Source organism: Eufriesea mexicana, unplaced genomic scaffold, assembly GCF_001483705.2.
Source record: "Eufriesea mexicana isolate 0111107269 unplaced genomic scaffold, ASM148370v2 scaffold1312, whole genome shotgun sequence".
NCBI classification, from domain to species: Eukaryota; Metazoa; Arthropoda; class Insecta; order Hymenoptera; family Apidae; genus Eufriesea; species Eufriesea mexicana.
The window spans coordinates 1,439,230-1,459,098 of NW_016909446.1; the positions used below are offsets into that span (position 1 = coordinate 1,439,230).

The 19,869-nt window shown below is 49.1% G+C and overlaps 1 protein-coding gene across 7 annotated transcripts in view; it reads right to left on the reverse strand.

Moving 5' to 3' along the window:
• The window catches only part of LOC108547967 (uncharacterized), a 382,271-nt gene that overhangs the window by 217,887 nt on the left and 144,515 nt on the right, over window positions 1-19,869 (reverse strand). For all 7 annotated transcript variants that reach the window (XR_001890237.1, XM_017900711.1, XM_017900710.1 and 4 more), the window contains exons 3-4: window positions 8,048-8,128; window positions 3,376-3,598 (exon numbers count right to left, since the gene is read on the reverse strand). Coding sequence is in view for 6 of the 7 variants with exons in the window: in XM_017900711.1 (XP_017756200.1) it covers window positions 3,376-3,598; window positions 8,048-8,128 (304 nt within the window). In the remaining variant the exon portion in view is untranslated. The remainder of the gene's footprint in view (window positions 1-3,375; window positions 3,599-8,047; window positions 8,129-19,869) is intronic.

Consider the following 19,869-nt stretch of genomic DNA (forward strand, 5'->3'; position numbering starts at 1 on the left):
TGAAAGGGAGAGGGGTCGAATCGCGAGAGAAATTCGCGAAGGACGCCAGAGATAGGATGCCAGGGATTACAGGATGTAATTTCACTGCACTTCCGCCTAGGTCCGTCGGTGCCTCGTCGAAATTCGAGTTAACGGCAGCGGTAGTATAATTACGAAATAGTATAAAAGTAAACCGAGGGGTATTCCACCGGCGCATGAATTTCAGTCTATTTTATTCTCTATACTTTATTACTCTTTTATCCGACCCCGGGCCGCGGGGTGCTCGTAATTAAAATTAATTCGCCCAGCCGCAAAAAACCTTCGAATAATTCCCGCTAGCTACGCGGCTGCCGCGTAAAAAGTCTCTTAATTCGCAGCCGTAACGTGCTCCTTCCCATTACGAATTTCCAACGGACCCCGTATATCCAGGCACGTAGACAAACCTACTACGAATAGATCATCGATTATCAGCGTGGAGGAAACGAGTCATCCCTCGAAAATACGCGTTGAACGCGATCGCGCGTGAATTAAGCTCCGGACGAAATGAAATCAAGGACACGGTAATAATAGGTATAATCGCCCGGCAAAATGGCGGCGCTGTTAATAACGGGTTCATACGTGGAACTTAATATCAACGCCGCTGGAAGCTTCTAAACATCCCGAAATGAAATTTTTCCCGCGACCACCCCTTAATTAAGGGTCCGCCGCGTTATTGGCATCAAACGAAATTGCGCGTGCTTCTACGCGCAGCGAGAGAGGATCGCGGCGAAATGTTCGGGCCAGCCCTAATTTCGCCATTCGGGCGATAATAATAAAAGAATTCGCTGGAACCGACGTCGACGCGCGCTGCTTTGTACCGTTGATTAATCGTATGCAAATGCCTCGTGACGACACCTCGAAGGAGTTTAATACTTTGTCAGGAAACGTGTCCCCGGGGCTCCTTCGAAAGGTCGAACGACCACGCTGGAAAGGGGATTTCATCACACTTTCGACCGTGTCTAAAGCCGTTTTTCCGCGTTACCTAACGCGAATCGATGGCGCGAAGAAGTAACTAACGTTGTAAATTGTTTCTGGACGATCGGCTGGAATCCGTGGAATATTATTAGAAGCTATGGAGGATGTAAATGAATAGCGAATCGGTGAATAGCGTTTAAATAACACGGTGAGCGGCTGTGCCGGGCTACTTGTAGATTACAGCGAGCTTATAATAGAGACGTTCCTGGTCGCGGTGAATTTCAAACAATTTCCACGAATAGGACGACTACTCGTGCGTGCGAATAACTCCTTCTGCAATTACGGAAGCGCGAAACTCGGCAAACATCGCTTCCACCGAATACCATACAACAACCACGCTACCGATCATCGACGTTCTTCTTCGTCGACAAACTCGAATTCCGCGTTTAGAATATCGCGATTACTCCTAAATTAATCCGGACGATTAATTAGCGGGTAGCCATAATCACGAGACTCCTGGAGGATCGAAGGATCCTGCGAACGAATGAGCCGACGCGACTTCACCCCCGCCTCGACTGACCCCAAACGCCGTGAAACGAACGAAGAGACGCGAACAAAGGGTTAAGTCGTTAGAATTACCGACGACGGAGGCGCGACACGCCGCGAAACGTCGTTAATTTCGGAATAATCGCGGCGTATCGACGCGAGCGAGCGAGCGAGCGCTGTCGCGAACGCTCGCTCCAATTTAATATGGAAATCCTGCTACGCCCTATCGAGAAAATCAATTACGTCTAATGAATACAACATGAAGGGTTAAAGGGTTTGGCAGGAATCCGCGCGCACTTTTCCCCCGGATTCGGGCGACGTTCGGGCGACGCCGCGGAAGAACAGGGTGAAAATTTCCAGCCGACTATCGCGCCAGCCGCCACTGCGTTGCGAAGATCGTTCGATTAAACGTGACCACTTTGCCAATGAGGCGGTAATAAAATGAGCTAGCTAATCGGACAATTAAAGCGAATTAAAGGAATTTCGGGCTGCGATTCGGGGGTTAAATCGCGCGTCAAATCCGGCTGCGTGGCCCCCGGGATACCTGATATTTCGTTAGCGAATAAAACGGCGAACAATAATATTTCCCTCCCTTCCTGTTTATTACACCCGGTCCGACGGATTATGGGAAAATTCTCGTAAAAAAGTTCGTTCCATTATACCCCGAATTATAAATACTCCAAATTCGGCGAATGCGTTCTGTCCAAATGTAAACAGCGTGATATAATTAACGCGCATCAGTCGGAAAGCAAAGGAAGGTTGATAAAAGAGAAGAGGAGAGGGAGAGAAGGAGACAGAAAAATTTAACGCGATATTTCAACCAAAAACTAACGAGCTACGCTGATTTCAACTGCGTCGGTAAACCGTCGCCAGACGGTGACCAAAGTATTTCGCGCGTTACGACTTATTCCATTATGGTCGCGTCTAATGAATACAACATGAAGGGTTTAAGGGAGTCGAACAAAAATCAACGCGCGTTCCAACCCCATGGAAAACGCGGCTAACCGAATCCATCGTCGAGTGGGTCGAAGAAACGCGATTTGTCGAACTACGAACGGGATTAAGAACTGCATCAAGAAACGTGACGTCAATTAAAAATTACAGAGGAATCAACCCTTTCGCGAGGCACGGGCTAATGGACTTTAAACGTTAAGCCGGTTACAGCATTAACTGCGATAACAACGTTACGAAGTTTGTTACACTCGAATTAATAGTTTCGAATTAATTGCCCGAAAATCGCGTGACACGCAGCGATATATTTTCCCTTATGCAAAATTTCATTCGATATATGCGCGTGCATCAGAATTTTACTCTCGAAACAGAATTTTATCCCAGGAACAGAACGAAATTGCGATGTAATTAAAAACTCTCGGGCAAAAACATTCGCGAAGTCGATCGTTTAAAAATAAAACTGCACTCGCAGAAGAGAGAGAAAAGAAGAAAAAAAAGAAGAAGAAGAAACTGTTTTCGCGTGCAAAACTACTCGAGCTCCTCTCTCGAAAGCGTCCCGTTCATCCCGCTCGCTCTCGTCAAAGCTCTTAAAATATTTGCCTCCTAACCGAGCGACAAAAGTCATTTAAACAGCTGATCCTCGGCTTATTTCGAGCAGCGCGTTACAAGCACACGCTCGACGCCGTTTCACGGACTCGCGGAACCGGACGTGAGCCGCGGCACGGTCGGCCTCTATTTATCCAACCGAGATTCCGACATCTTCGTTTTGTTTACACCAGGACGAAAGAGGCGAATTCGACGGTGGTCCTCGGGAGTGCGAGCCACTCGGTGATTCGTTGGACCGGTCGTTTCCGTCCTGTCCGAGCGAGTGGTCGAAGCTTGGACGAGGGTCGAAGCAAAACGGACCGCGTGAACGACCGATGGAAAAGGAAAAAATCGACTTACCTTCGCAGGGTCAGACTTCTCGGACTCATCGTTGAAGGTCTGCGAGCCACGAGACATGGTGTTCCTACGGGGTGTCGTGGTGCCATCCTGCGAGGGGCGCACAAACTCGATTCTGCCACCCTCGACAACGATGTTCGGGGCTGGTGGGAAATTCTCTGCGTTACCGAGCGGGTCGCAGTAGCCCAGAAGCCCGGCCTTCTCCCCGTACAAGGGGTGGATTTGCCTGCAACAGTCGGTAAAGATGAGCCGCTGTTACGAGGGTTGCGATCCCAGATGGAGTCTCGAGTCTGAGCCTCGATGGCTTCCGGTGGCAGCCTGATCGCGAGGAATTCCAACGGTTCGCGTAACGGGCCCGGCGATGAATCACGAGCGAACGAGGTATCGCAAATTTTCACGGGGGGAGGGTGCGGATAATTCGCACGCGACGAGAATTTCGCGGCCAATCGAATTCATTACGCGGCGGTGACGGCAGCGGCCAGGTGAACGCGGATTTTAATCCGAACGTTTATCCACGAAGCGTCAGGCTAAACGAAATTAAAAATCGACTCGCGTTTAATCGCTCGTCCACGATTTGGATTATTTACCCGGGTGTTTTCCGATAAAACTTCCTACACGCCGCGGGGGACAACGAACCGCGAAAACCCGCGCAAATAGTTGAAACGTATTCGATCTTGGGATATAAGAAAAGTAAATCCGATTATACCGATCGAATTCGTGTAAAACTATTTCTCCCAAAAACGGAATGCAAATTAACCCTTGGAAAGGCGAACACGAGGACCGATTACATTTCGCGCGATTTTACGATCCTCCATGGGTTAACGTACAAGGGATAAGCGACAACTGGAGCGAGGAGCGATCGGCTGCGGAGATAGCGGAGAGAGAAGTTAACAAGATAAAAGCAGAAACGACGCGAGCAAATTAGTTAACAAAAGCGGCGTCGGAAATATGGCCGACGCGGTAGCTCCATTACGCATCGCGGAGTAGACTCCTTGATGCGGTCGCGACGGATTAAAACCGACGGCGTGCCGGCCGATGAGGTAAAAACGACGCGGAGGAAATTGCGTTACCGCTAGTTGAATTTCCACGGCAGACGCGCGACTGGCATCGAGGTCGGAAAGGCCCTGCGTACGCGATTCGCGCTTTTTCCGCCTCTTGCAACGCGAGTCCGAGCGAGCAAAAATGTTTCGCAACGACGAGCCTAAAGTTGCAGCCTGTGCTACCGCCGCCAACGATGCACGCGATGCCTGGCGGAATTAACGCGCGACGTTTCGCAACATTTTTTACTCCTTTAATTCCGTCTGCCCGTTCCGCTGCAGCTGACGATGAGTCAGGATAGATCACACGGTTTGCGTAAAGCGACGTGCGTCGTACCTGGCTCCACCGTGGTTCTCTGTTTCGACCAATTTTTTCGACTAGACGCTCGTAACGAGTTAATCCGCTTTTTAATCGGGTCACCTGCCGTGTACCTGCTCGCGCACCACTCGGGTCTGGGTCAAGTTGGCCCTGCCCTTAAAGTCATGCACGTAGATGGTACTTCGCTTCGTTGGGTAGAGTTTGAAACGAAGTTTGAAGTTTTGGAAGTTTGAAGTACGCGAGTTTTTGGACAAAGCTCGCGACACTACACCCTTTATTAGAGTCGAGTTTATCCCACCGACTTGATTTTATCTTTTTTCTTTTTTATTTTATTTTTTTCGATACAGGTAAATATCAAACGACGCGAATCGTATCGATTTATCGTCCGGATTATTTTAATCGTTGACCCTTGAAATTTGAAAAGTCTCTCTACGATAAAGCGATACAGCTAACGCACGGTTCTTCAGCTCCAATTCTCACGGGTACGAGAGATCGGTATTATATCGTAAAGCGCTCACCGACGTCGGCCAACGCGTTACGCGGGTTTTACACGCTCGTTACAATGCAACGAGAGGCCGTTGAGCAACCGGAAAACTGACCGACTTAACCGAGCAACTTAAACGCTGACAAAGCCATTTCTCTGATTATTCGTCCGCGCCAGTCGATTATGCGAAGAGTGCATTTGCGTATCAACGACGGTAATCTCGCGAGGGTTCCGCTTTGATAGAATTACGAAGCGATCGACTAATGGGGCATCGATTTTCACGGGATTACCGGTCGTCGGTATAGAGAAACTTACGCGCGTCCGTTCGAAAGCTTCTGCCATCTAGATAAGGATAACCATTCACGCGTTGCGAACCCGATACCGTGCTATTAGCCGCGAATTTAAATATCTCTCCCTCTCTTCCGCGTAGATCGAGATGTGTCGTGTGTTTCGGAAAGGGCCATTTTCCATCGCCGAGTTTCGCGTTCAATTTCTCGATAAAAACGCGATAACGGGGTACCGAAACGTTTATGGAAACTGGAAAAGCAGACGAAATCGGGATTTCGTGGACGAGAGAGCGAGTGATCGGTTCACCGTTCGACGATCGCGAATTCGTGGACATTTTAAGAGAACGTAAAATCGACGCCACTCTCCCCGCACCGGTATTATGTTTTAATAAAAAGAACGATGCACCTAAGATATCGCGTTTTAAACAGCGTACCGAGCCTCTTTTTATCATTTACACCGAATCATCGTAAAAGTCTCCGGCGAAATTCGAGCTGGCATAAAATTCGAAGCAACGAGGAAGAAATTGCGGCATCGATCCCGACTCGAAATAGAGCGACGAAAAGTTCGCGAGATCTCGTAAAATCTTGCGTTTATCTCTCCTGTGTCGCGTTTTATTATTCTCTTTTTCCTTTTTCACGGGCCCCGCGAGCGAGAAAGTATCGTTTATATCCGCCGACATTTTATCGAGATGTTCGTTTTTAGACTGGAATATTTTGGCGTCGCAATTTCTCAGATACGTGGCGATAACTCGACCAGGAACGTGTCTCGGAATGAAGTTCTCGGACGTAAGTCGATTAATAATTTCGCGGCGAGTCATGCGAGAAAGCTTCGCCGGGATAGACGCAAACGTTTCGATATTCCGAGGCATAATAGAATTTTCTTGACTCGCCATGCCGAACTCTGACATTCGACGGAACTATTTCGCGATGAACCCGCTCGCACTAGGTCAACCCGGGCCAATGGACACAAATAGCACGACGAGTTATGCGAACGATGCGACCACGCGAAACGATCGTGCAAATATTTCCAGGAGAATTTCGGAGCTAATGCTCGTACAGATCCACCGAACAACGCTAACCGGCAACCAGAACGTGTAAACGGGGCCCCCCGCCCAATTCGCTGAATCCCACACGTTAATCGTTCGCAGTACGAATTCCCGATTGCAAAACGCTCTCCCGGTGAAATCGGAATTTTTTCGTCGACGATAAATTTTTCCGTGAAATCTCGATTAAATTCCAACGAAATTTTCCGAGTGCTCGATAAGAGGAAAGGAAAATGTCGCTGGAAGGAAAAGCACCGTTAACGCAATTACGCGGATCTATCCCAGGGACGAGTTTCGCCTTGTTTCCTTTTCCACCGCGAAATAATCCGCGCGCTATCGAAAATCGGCAACATATTTTAATTAGACGCTGCAACGGGTTGCCCTCTAATTACGAATCCGCTTTGCAGCCTCGCGTCTCGTCGTTTTCACCTTCCCGTCGCGGAATTCTCCTTTTCTTTCTTTCTTCTCTCCTCTTTCGCTCTCCCGACGCACTCACAGGCAGAGCGAAACGTGCGTGAACGAGAGAAAAGAGAAGAAGGAGAAGAGTGGAAAAACAAAGGAAAGCTACGCGGATGCTCGATAATAAGTGGTTTAGTCGGCGACGGGTGAATCTCTCTTTCTCTCCCTCTCTCCCTCTCTCCCTCTCTCTGCCGCCTTCTCTCTCGTCAGGTGGCGAACAAGAGTTCACGGGGGTTCGGTTGCGTCGTAGTTGACAGAGCCGGGGGCTCGAAATATCACGTGTCGATGAGGAAATAAAATAGGCGTTTCAGTGTGCACGGCGAATGGTTTATATTGTGTTGCCAGGCTTATCGAACGTCAAGCCTCCGTCGAGGGGTGAATCTCGGTGGGTAGGGGGTGAAACGAACGAGCACGGGTAAAAATAGAAGTTGCCGAGCACGCTTCGGGAACTACGGTTTATTAACAGTCGGAACGGGAATACGGAGAAATTAAATCGGCCAAGAGCCAGTCGAGTTTTGGCTAATTGAATTAATACGGTTACCGAGTTGTTGCCCGTGTTGTTCCACGCGCGGTGAATATTCGATCGAATTTTCTATACCCGGGAGAATGATACGATGCATAATGGAACTATAATTATAGTAGATTAATACGCGGAACGTCACGCGAGTAATATCGAAGTCGATTGGATCACGTGGCTCGTGTATTATTCCTCAGCTGTGCTCTTTTGAAAATTAATTCGCGTGACCGAGCACGAAATACCCGACGCGTATATCTATATATACAACTGCGCGCGTCGGTCGAGAAATCCTCGAAGCGAGGCTCGGAGCACCGTCCTATTGATACGTATCACGGCGTCCCCCCACTCCTAGCGTAAGTAGGTCGAAGCCCTTCGGAAAGATTAACAGCCTCGACCGTGAGAAACAAAGTCCTTCGACGATGCCCGGCCAAGTTTTCCAATTAACCCGTGTTTATTACACGGGAAATCGGGGTCGAGGTTTTTCATTCGCTTTCAAAGGGCGAGAAAAGGCAACCGTAAAGTAGCTTACCTGGGTGATGGTATGGGGCGAGGCTTATCAAGCGCCAGATCCGAGCTCAGGGGCGAATCGGGTCCGCGGACGCTGGAAGCCCTAGGCAAACAGAATTATCGTTAGCTCGATTGCCATTCGGAAGCCAATGATGTATAAAGGAAGCTCAGTCTTACGTTTACCTTTATGGAGGTCAATGGCCACTAAACAGTACACGTACACCCGTCACGTATAACGCTGCACGCTTAACGTAAACTCGCGACCGTAGTTTCACCGACGCAGTAACCTATAAACTTCCACGTGCGTTGCCACGCGATTCCGAAATCGTTTCGCCACTAAATACCGCGGAACACCACAGGATCGAACACGAAGCGTTCGATGAACAAAGTAACTGCGACGTATCGAATAGACTCGCGTAGAAACGAATACGCGAAACGGTCGCACGTACGAAACAACCGTGACCTTTGGCGAAATGGAAGCACGTAGGCACGTTCGGTGGGCGCATGCGCGCACCGCCAAACTTGTGCGCCTGTGCGGTAGAATCGCGCAGGCGCGCGACATTCGAACGATCTATAATCGATATCGCGACTACTCAGCGTCGTGCTTGAAGTTTCTGCTCGGTACAGCGTAACCTGGAAAGACGTTCCGATTCGTATAAGCGTAAACAGCGAAGCTGGGACGATGCACGGTCGGAAGTACGCATTCGCGTAATTTTACGACATTTAATATCTGAACGGACTCTCAATTTATTAAATCGTCGCTCCAACTGCTGTAATTACGCTATGAAAATAAAGTCCCTCGGATCGATCGTAAATTACACGGTGCACGCGGTTTAAATTATTGGAAAACGGGTATCTCCGGTAGACGGGTCAAACGATTATTCTCGGAATAAGCTTTGCAGGATATTCACCCTTCTGCGTCGCATTACGTATCGACGTCGCTGTACATACGCGCGTATACACGTACAACGTCGTGGTTATTCAGACGCATCGAAGCATCTCCGGAATCGTCTCGCGAATATCTTTTGATTGCAACACGCGCGCGTAATTTCTCGCAGTTACCCAACACGCTCGATACTGTCGCGCAGTCGAAGCTTTTACCGAGCGTGCGTGTCCTTTTAAATTATAATAATCGTGCACGACTCGGGGACCGAGGTTGAAGCGTAAAATCCATTTTCGCGGGCCACACCCTGCTCGCGACAGATCTATTTTCGTCGGTCATGTCTCGGTATCGGAAAGACGACGTTCGAGTTGAACGACGATTACGCAACAGCGATTCGATACGCGTTTCTCGCGAGTATTACGATATTTATATTTTCGTTCGCGTACGAGGCCCGATATCGCGGGTTCTCCTTACGTGCGAACGTACCGTAACTCAACTTCTGGCGCCCGGCTGCGTGACATAAATTAATAAGTTCGACGAATAAACGCGACAGTCACGGATACTTTACGCGCAATCGTAGAATTAATGCCTTTCGTTTTACCGCGGCACCCCGGATGCATCGACCTACAAAATCGATCGCGTGATCGTACCGATAAATATGTCGTAGAAAAGCCGGGATCGTTTCGCCGATTCGGCCTTAACGTCACGATTACGCAACCGCGATATCGCTTCATTTCAACGGCGAGAACTTCGGAATTCGTTTGTCCGTTGCACGATACGCGCGTGATTCGTTCCGTAAGCGAAGTAGATTCGCGTGTTCGCCTCGTCGCGTCGTATCCTTCTCGACATAGCAATCGAGCGGTTCGAACGCGAGGAAGGCGCCTCCGGTTCACGAGATCGGTTCGCTCCGTTCGATACCAGAACTTTCTAATGCCGTGATTAATGCACGGTTTTAGGCAGCCCGGTAACTAGCAACTTTAACCCCGATTGTCCGATACTCGGGGCCATAGTTTCTCGCCATCTCATCGCCAAATCCTCCCAAAACTACACCCGATGCCAGCCATCCATTAGTCCTCTCTGTCGCAAGAGCGACACGGCTCCCTCTAATTTAAAAGCTGCGATTAATCGCTGTTTCACGCGTGCTTCGAATAAACGCTTTTTAGGGAATATCCGAGTATCGCCAGCAGCAAGATTGTCGCGCCGAGTCGCGTCTACCCGAGTGGAAACATTACATTTTCGTCCATTTTCTCCCTGCTCGATGACCCTTTCAGCGAAATTGCATCGTTACGAGCCGGGCTGAAATCGCTCGATTTCTATTTTATATCGATATTTCACGCGACAATGCGTCTCTATTTATTTCCTATAATATCTCCATTGATAAAAAAAACCCGGGGCGTTACACAATTTCCTTCGCGTGGCGCATACGAGCCTAATCGGTAATTACGGTACCGTTACGATATTATCTCGTAAACGATTCGATGCCTACGATATATTTACCATATCCAGTGCTTCTACCTTGCCCCGTTTCCTTACCTGCGAGAGATCCACTGCGGCACGGGCACAATCGCCACTACGATTCGTTTCTTCGTTTCGAGCTCCTTGCACGGTGATTTCCGTGATTAATGCCCCCGACGAGGGTAAATATATTTCAACATAATGAAAGAGAAAGAGAATACACCGAGTGGATTTGCAGCCGGTAGAAACGTGCAATTACGAGGTTCTGGCTAATTAATAATAATCATCCGCGGATCGCTCCCCGTGATAAAGCCTGTATATTATGGCGGGTACCGACCGATCCAGTCGTTTGTAATTACGTCTACCTTTGGAAGTGGCGATCCGGGCGCACGGTTAACACGTATTTATCTCAATTAAAATACCGACTCGTTCTGAAAACGTCTACGATTGCTTGTACACAGCTAGGTCCGCCATTAATCAATTAAGAAGCGAGCCGTGCACAGGATGTCTGCAATTAGATCCGCGAGCGTTCGTTCGATTGATTTCGCGAGTAACGAAAGAACTCGTTCCAACGAATGATGTATCGAGTTCGTAACCGTTCTCTTTCGTTTGTTTCGCTAATTATCCGCGACAACCGTGTATGCGCGTGTATATGCAAATTTCGCGCGAAGAACGACCCGGCTATCGGCCACAGACGTGCGCCGCTAATTCGAACGAGAGAAAATCGATGCTAATTGCTTTTCCACGATTTTACGTGCCTTCGATTATTCCATCGAGAGCAAATGTTAGCTGGGCGATCGATCGACCGAAGGAAAATAAAGGAATAATAGATACATACGTGTAAGTTCGGGGAAAAATCGATAGCTTCCATTAAGAGTTAATGGCCGGCGAGGAAAAACAGGAATATCGGATGGGAAAGGAAGAAAAAGGGGGAAAAACGGAGGAAAAATATTCGCGCAAAAGGATCGAGAGCAGCGTATGCTCGAATCTGGCTGGCGAATTGGCAAAAAACGCACTCGCATTCCGAAAGTTTCATTCACTTGGCAGATTCGCGCGCGACATCATTATTTCTGCGTTGCAGCTCGTATCCAGAACATCGGATGCCCTCGTGGAGATTTTAATTTCCAGCCGAGGCGGCTGTCGAAAAGGACGAAAAAATCCGATGGATCCGGCGTGTCCGTCGACTGGACGCGAATTTCCGCGATACGCGTACCCGGCCAACAGGCTTCTAATTAATTTAACAATTTACGAACGTACTTTATCCCGAGCATTTCACGGTGAAACACGCCGTTCCGTCGCGTTCATACGGCGGACCAGGCACGCTGCGCAATATGGCGCAATCCTTGTGCTGCAAATTCGAGCAAATTCCGCGATAAAAGTGTATCATGGCGAAGGGAACGTGTCTGGGTTTATCGCTTCGCAAACAGAAAGGATCGTTTAAGTAGCATGAATTGTTCCTCGAATCTGCCATTTGAAAAAATCATTATCTACGCTCTATCTTGGCTAATCAAATTAGTTTCCATTTAACCTGGCGCAAACATAAATCCATCAAAGATTGTTTATCTCCGTTAGATAAGAAATACGACGCCCGTGCATCCGCGGTTTAATCGACGATAAACCTGATCTAAGCACGAGTACTGTCTGCGGTTTGCGCGTTGCGTTTCGCGAAAATGCGCTCGCTCAGCGTCCCGTCTCGGTTTTTCCGGTTTCCTTAGCCATCGATCGATAGTGGTTTGTGTAACGCGAAAAAATGGCCCGAAGGTATTTGCATCGCGTGTGAGCAGATGTCAGATTCGCACGCGGGCCGCCCCGACGTTCCCGTAAAATAAATAAAATAAAGTATAATCACGGTCGTGGCAGTCGATAGCCACGATCACGAATGTCCATCGATACCCCCAACTCGCGGGTCGTAACAAAATAACGCGAACCTTCTAACAAAATATTTAAAATCGATCGTGTATACGCGACGTTGAAATTTGCGACGAGCAAAGGAAAATAAATTCGCAAGCTAAACGATACGGCAAGGTAACCAGGTTCGATCGCCATTTTAATACCATTTTCCATGCGAATAAAGGGGCGGTAAATTGAAATGACGATCGGGCGAAAGTTTCGAGGCGGAGGATAGTTGCGAGCGATCGCGAGAAATTGATTCACGAGGGAAGTTGGCGTGGAGAAGAATCCCTGAAAAAAGGGGAGAACTCGTTCATCCTTTTACAGAGACGACTGACAGAACGCCTGGAGCATTTTCATCAGACGTAGCTTCCCATCTCTTTTAATATCCCCGCTGCGATCAGATGTGAACCTCGTTGAAATCGTTTTAATTAAAATCGACAGGAACTTCGAAACGTTATGAACTCGTGCTCCGCTAACTCTGCCGCGCGATGTTTGCTATTAAACCTTCTGGTCAGGGATTAATCGCTGCGGGGTATTTAGAGTGGAACCGCTGAAATTGTCGGAGCGAGATTAAAGAAACTTCGAGGTAACTCGATAATCGGATGGCGGAAGAAAAATCTTCAACGGGAGAACCTTTTTCCACGGATCCGCGAGTCGATGAAACCGATGCAACCCAGACCCAGACCTTCATCCGGCTAACGACTCGCGAGAAGCGATGTACCTAGAACCCCTAAGAAATTGCTACCTCGTTCGGGGCCCTGATTCCCGCGGCGATGAAACGAAACTATTGTTCGCGGCGAGCGAATCGAACGTAAGGAGTTCCGCATGCGAAAACCGCGCGAGTTGGCCGCGAAACAGGCGGAAATAAGGAAAGAAGCAACCGGCAGCCTTTGTGAACGAAAGTGGAAGCCGTCGGGCGTTTTAACGCGGCGCGTTTTATCGCGCGATCCATTCGCCGTTCCGTGAAGCATTTGCCTTTCCCCACGCTCGGCACCAGCCCGCGCCGAGGAGTTTTCCTCCAGCGGAGGAAACGTAGACGACGTTGAATTCGCACAAAACGTGCATTAGCAGCCAGCCAGGGATCCTCTATCCAGACCAGGCCTTTGTGAAGAAACGCCGCTACCACGCGGAGGCTTCCGGTGCCGATTTAATAAGCCGTCAGCCGGCAAGAAAGTACCTCGCAAAGTTTGTCAACTCCTCGCTTTTCAACGGAGACTGAACCCCGCAGAGGGGAGCAGCGACGTACGAGGAATGCGAGAAAAGGTAAAATATCCGAGTCACCCGGTACAATTACACGGGAAAAGAGAAGTCGACTATTCTCTACGCAATTTGTTTAACGCTAAACGCACCGGTACTTAACACACACCTGAAGGATTTATCGTAGGGGGATGGAATAAACGAAGGCACTGTATCCGATTTTACTAGAGTTTATTTTATCGCTCTCGTCACCAGCTGATTGCATTTCTCCAGCCGAGGTGGGTCCAACGCGTCGTGGTCCGCGCGTCCGCGAGTCATGGGGGGTGGTTATAAAGACATAAACCAGGCCCCCATTGACTCGGGACCCTTGCCGTCGCTATTCGTGGAAAAGTGTCCTTTTTCGTCAGTAGGGATGCGTTTCTACACACCTATTCTTATCATAAGAGGTCAAATGACCCCTCGTGGTACCTAAGGTATGCAAGAATTTTCTTCGGTAAAAAGTATGTTAATAGAAAAACGGAAAGCGAGAAATTTAATAATCAGATAATATAAGAATTTAGAAAATAAGAAGTCAGATGATCGAAAAAAATAACAACGAATGTACGATTTACAGAGCAAATTTTCAAAGGGTTCATTTGACACCACCGCTTGGTACGTTTAGCGTTAAAGACGTGTCTCCGGGTCGAGACGATGTCTCGAAATCGCGAGAAATTAAACGAGCAATTAGCAATCCGTGATTCTCGCTCGGAAGCGTTATCGCTGAACGTCGAGGTTCGCGAAAATGGAGGGTGGCTAAGCAGACGAAGCGATTCGTTCGAGGAGCGGAAATTTCGTTGACGCTTCTCGTATGTATAATTCAGTCTAGCTGTCTCTCGATATTGCGTTGCAAGTTTTCCGTTGCTTGCACGGCGAAGTTCCAGTTACGGAAACAGTGCTCGTCGACGGGGGTGCGAGACTGCCGACATCTGAAGCAGCAACTGACACGTAACCCGGCAAGGGAAACAAACGGCCCGCCCTCGCGAAACACTGGATAAATTACACCGTTTCCGTAATTCTTCGTTGCAGAATGTGACGCAATGATCGAGCCACCGAGTTATGCAAGCAAGACAATATACGTGCTGATTCTGTTGTTTAGTTCCGCATGAGCAAATAACCGCGGTTAAAAATCTGACCGCGGTCGGCCGGCAAGCGATCTGTTTCAAAATTAGACAGAAAATGGAAACCCGAACTTACCGACCGCACCGCTCATTGCGTAATAATCCAGGACTGCGTGGAAACGTCAAAACACCAATTCCGAGTACTATCTGAATACTAACGTATTCCGAGCTCACCCTGGTCCACCTCGAATTCAGGACTTCAATTTTTCCAAGACCAGGGGAGACATCCCGAACTTCTCAAGACGGATGGATTATCGCGAGATCAAAGGACCATAACCCAGTCTGAGAACCTGCTCCAATCATCTCGAGATTAAAAATAACCCGAATAACTTGAAAATCCACCATGCGTTTCCTCGCGATGCTATAAATCTCGAAGGACTACTTCCATCTTGAGATCCTCCGCCATAGATTTCGGGGATTTCTTTGTAGCATGATCCAGAACGGACCTCGCGTGGATAAAACGAGCCTGCTTCGAGTCTATCGATCCTAGGACTCGGAGTCGGGTTCTATGGACCTGGACCGATATTAGACGAGCTCGGCAAACGCGAATTTAGAAATTCCTAGCAATACTGGTATGCCTTACGACTCATTGAACTCTAAACCCGGCCAACCCTGTATCACGCAACTTTGGGATCGTGCGTTTCGTGGTGCAACGAGTTCCGAATAGCACGGCTATGGTCTCTCGACCCGGTGACCATAGAGGTTAGGATTTTACGACTTCATCGCAGCCTGTAGCTGTTTCCACGGTTACTAGGTACTAAAATTCGAATTTCACGACTACGAGATTCCCTCCTATGGATTCCCATAATACCGGCATTCCCGAGTGACGTGCCGTTTTCCAGATTACGTTACCTTCCAATGATTTCGGAGTTCCTCGTTATTTCCAGCCTTCCAAATTACCTCTCCGCGACGCGTAATCGGTATTCGTTTGTCAGCGAATATCCCGAAAAATCTTTAAACGCTTTCGCCGAGAAACCGCTAAATTTAAAGAAAACGTTAAATTTAACGCACTGTTAATTTACGTCCGCTCGAGTAACCCAGATTTCCGTCTACCTTTATCATTTACGACGCGACGATTTCACGAAGTTAAACTTTCATCAGCCGACTGTCAACAATGATAATTCCAGACCGCTTCTCCGCGTTGGCAGAAGCTCGACGGCAACGCAAGTGGAAGTTGCGGTTGTTTTAGAGAAGGATATTGTGTTACAGCACGGAGACGAGATCTGAAGCTGCTAATGCACCAGCATCTGACACCGACTTCGTTCAAGAAATATGCACCGAGGGTGTACCGTTACCAGTCGCACCGCTCCGCTGTCACAGATTATGCAATGCAAAATGAACAGGAAAAGGCGCTTTATCTCTTCCCTTTGTTAATTAAATCGCGCTTTCTCGCGTTGCACGGTGCCGATTAAGCGGATGTTCCGAGAAATCGAATTGCCTTCGAGTTGCAAAGAAAGGCCGATAGTGTCGCGAATCTTTGACACCGTCCAGCCAACTTGCTCCACTGTCCACTCGTCTTTAATCCCTGTTCCGGGTCGAATTAAGTCCAATCGATACTTTAATCCTCTTAAAACTTCCTCCGAGCTCCGAATACGTACTCTCCCGTTTCTTTCATCGGGTATCCCCGTTCGCGGATCGACTCTATCGTTCATTTTTCAAGGATTACGGCAAACTCGCGGCAATATATCCGTGGCCTCTTATACTCGGCTTTATCGCGCTCGCAAACCACTGCTCGATAGCAGATCTAGAGCAGATTAGCGTTAGCTCTAGATTCGATTAATTCCTCTTTCATCGGCGATTATTTTTAGATACGAGTTCGTCGAACCCCGAGAAGAGTTCAACGGAGAAACCTTGTTCGGCCCGATTCGCGGCTCGTTATACCGTGCAACTACGCTCGGCAATCGGGAATTTTTTTCATCTAGCCTGCACCTCGGTACCGTCATCTGGCACACATTTTTTCCACGGTCTTCCTCTTATTTTCCCATCGCCTCATCAAAGAGACTCGCGGTTTAAGTTACAGCCAGCAGGACGCTGGGTGCGAAATAACTCGCCTTCCTGGTGGCCATTTCTCCGTCCCCATGATTTTCGACCGACCAGACGTTCCCGTTGCATTTTTTACAACAGCCAGGCAACCGGCCCTCCACAAATTAGGTTACCAGACGGGGGCCAGAATGAAATTTTCGCTCTGCCACTTCCTCCGGCTCCTCTTTGCTTCCAGTCACGTACCACGCTTCTCTTCCCATTTTATACTTTTATCCAAGAATTTCGTCCCTTCTTCGGCAACACAATCCGCGAGGATTATACTCCGGTAAAGGTTCCTTCCTCGCGGAGGAGGGATCCGAGTAACACTCCTCTTCCGCGAGGAAAACTCATTCGCGAATTTTTCGCGAATTTTTCGCGAATTTTTCGGACTCTTACGATTAACGATAATCGAGAAAATTCACAGTCACGGATACGATATTCTCGACGGTACTCACGGCTCCATTGCGCTCCATAAAGGCACCCGTAAACGAGGGACAACTGTCGATCTACTCCTCTTACCTGAAACAAAGAAGCAAACGTTAGATTACACGCGCGGTGATTAAACCCGAGTAGAGCGATTCTTTATCGCGCACTCCGTTTATAGATTGTTAAGGGGTGAAAACGCAAAGGAATAGCAGCGAGTGGAAACGGTGGAAAAACTGTACAGATATTAATTAAAGGGGCAAACGGTTAGAACTGGCCAGTTTAGGGCCACACAGGCAAGTGATCTCCAGAGAACGGGAGACAAAAGACAAAACGCAGGGGAAGGATCGTCTCGACATCGCTAGGATGTAGAGTTTATTTTACTATTTAGTTTCTACTACGACATAAATTATCGTCAAGAATGTACGACTATCACGGACGAAATACTTCGGCAGCGTTTAATAACGTCTCCGAAACTGAGAGCAGAAAAGGAGAACTAAAGAGAACGGTAAGAAATTCCTCGCAAGGATTCGGCGAATTATCCAAACGCATTTGGTGGAGCCGTTAAAATCTAGCGAGAGTCGTATTTCCTGGTTATCCCTGGTGGGATTTTCGTTCGGCCTCTACCAATAGCCAGGATGCTTTACAGCCGGTCCCGGAGAGGTCCGTTAACGCGATGCCGTGCTTAAAACGAAACACAAGCCCGATTCGCATAAAACGTGGCTGCCAGTCGGATTAATATTATCTCCTCCCCTGACCCTGTTCGCGAGACAGCCCCGCGAGCTCGGAGCTGTCGCCAGCCTTAACGATAATGCCACCGACGAGCCGCGTCGCGGCCAAGTATTACGCGTTTATTGCTATCCGGTAGCCGTTGCTTTACGGCCTCGTTTGCCCTTTAAGGGACGGCCTGGAGTTAATTCGGCCGTGAAACCGAGTCGGTATCATCCGATTCGTGTCAAAGTGGTTGCCAGTCCTCGGTAATTGCAACCACCGAGATTCTGCGGCCACTCCGTTCGGTAATCTTTAGTAACCTCGCGCGAGGTTCTTGTATGACGCTCGGTGCATCCGGGAATTCTTCGATTCGTGGAGAATTTCGGCCAAAGGTAGTCGCGAAGCTTCCTCGAGGACGCGGTAACGGTGAACTCGAGTCAAATTTCATGAATTTCAGATAAGCTGCTGGCACCTGAGAAGTCTCCGTGGCCTCGGTTAACCGTAACGAGAGCGTCTCGAAGCCCATCGTGGAAGCGGCTTATTAAAGTAACGCTCCACGCGCGAACATAAAATGCCGCGGTGTCCCGAACGTCGTAAATCAGCGCCGATCGCAGGAGGAACGCTCGAGGAACGCTGGAGGAACGCTCGGCGGGGGCCCGTGATAAAAAGCACGAAACAACGGTTTTACTCGCGTCGCTAACGAACGGGTCGCCTAAAAGCGAGCACGGGATCCGCGGCGAGTTCACTGGCCAGCACGCGACACCGTTTCCAGCAGAGGGAGCGGCGGATGCCGCGCTGTATGATTCTAAGTGGTTCGTAATAGACTTTCGGGAAACGGGCGCTTTTAGAATTTCACGGGAGGGTGTGATTCACCCCTTCTACGCGCGGGAATGCGACGAGAGGGAGAAAAGGAAGAGGAAGGTGGAAGAAGGGGGTCAAACGAGGTTTCGACCGCGATTCCGTATGCGAGCAGCTGTCGACCGGTTGCTCGCCACCTCTTCGTGGGCCTGTCAGCAATTTCGGTAATTGCTCGCGTTGTATTAAAATGCAGGGAAGAACGGCGACGACGTAGTTGGAGCAGCGAGATGCTCGTTGTAATTTTCCAGGAAAATGGGAGCCGGCGTTTGGCGGATAATTTAAACCCTGCGACCTCCCCTGGGGGAGCTGTTTACCGTCGTCCCGCGAATTTCTGGCCACTTTCGAGCGCGTTTGCGTCGCTATCCGGCCGAATAGTTTCGCTGAATTTGCGCCCGCGAGGGATGCACGCGCGAGCCGAAGACCTGTGCTCCGCTTTCCGCTTTGGTAGCGAGTATAACTCCCGAGAGGAAATTCTAGAATTTGTCACGCGACGAATTTAGAATCGGAGAGAATTTCGCGAGACGTGGAAATTGGGAAGCGTGCGAGCAATCGACGCCTCGTTCGAGACGTCGTACAGACGATACGGTGGACGCCATAGCGAAGCACGATACTGTATCGAGGTTGAATGCGAGCTCGACGATCGCCATCGATTCGTTCATTTGCCAACCGTGGAATAATTTCGTCGTGCGTCTTATTTGTCAAGTTGTCACGATTAATTTCGACCAATCGCTTCGTATATTCGCGGTTTTATCTCGCCGGATTCGATTCAATTAAACGAACACTCTGCGGCGAGTGAAGAGAAAATCGTTAGAGCGGATCGTTAAGGCGGATCGTTAAAGCGGATCGGTTGGGGAAAAACCATCGCGGTTCTTTCGGTCGTCTCAACGAATTACCCATAAGTTTCTCTAACTCGCTACTCTTCCAACCGCTCCACGCTTTCCCTCGGTAAATCTCTCCGCGCGTATCCGCTATTCTAAACAAGTCGAAGCTTAACGGTGCGATAATTCTTCTCCCGAATTCTCCCGACTCGTTCGAAAAGAAAAACAAGTCGGCTCGACGGACGACCCGCAACCAACGCTGCGAGATACTCGACGTGGGAAGAGGGACCGACAGGTCGCGCAGACGAGCTTCCAGGTGCTTCCAGGTGCTTCCAGGTGCTTCCTGGTTCCGGTTGAGCGTCCGCGCGCGTCGTGTCGCGATATTCGCGCGTGCTGCGATCGGCGCGCGCGTGCATCCAGAACTTCC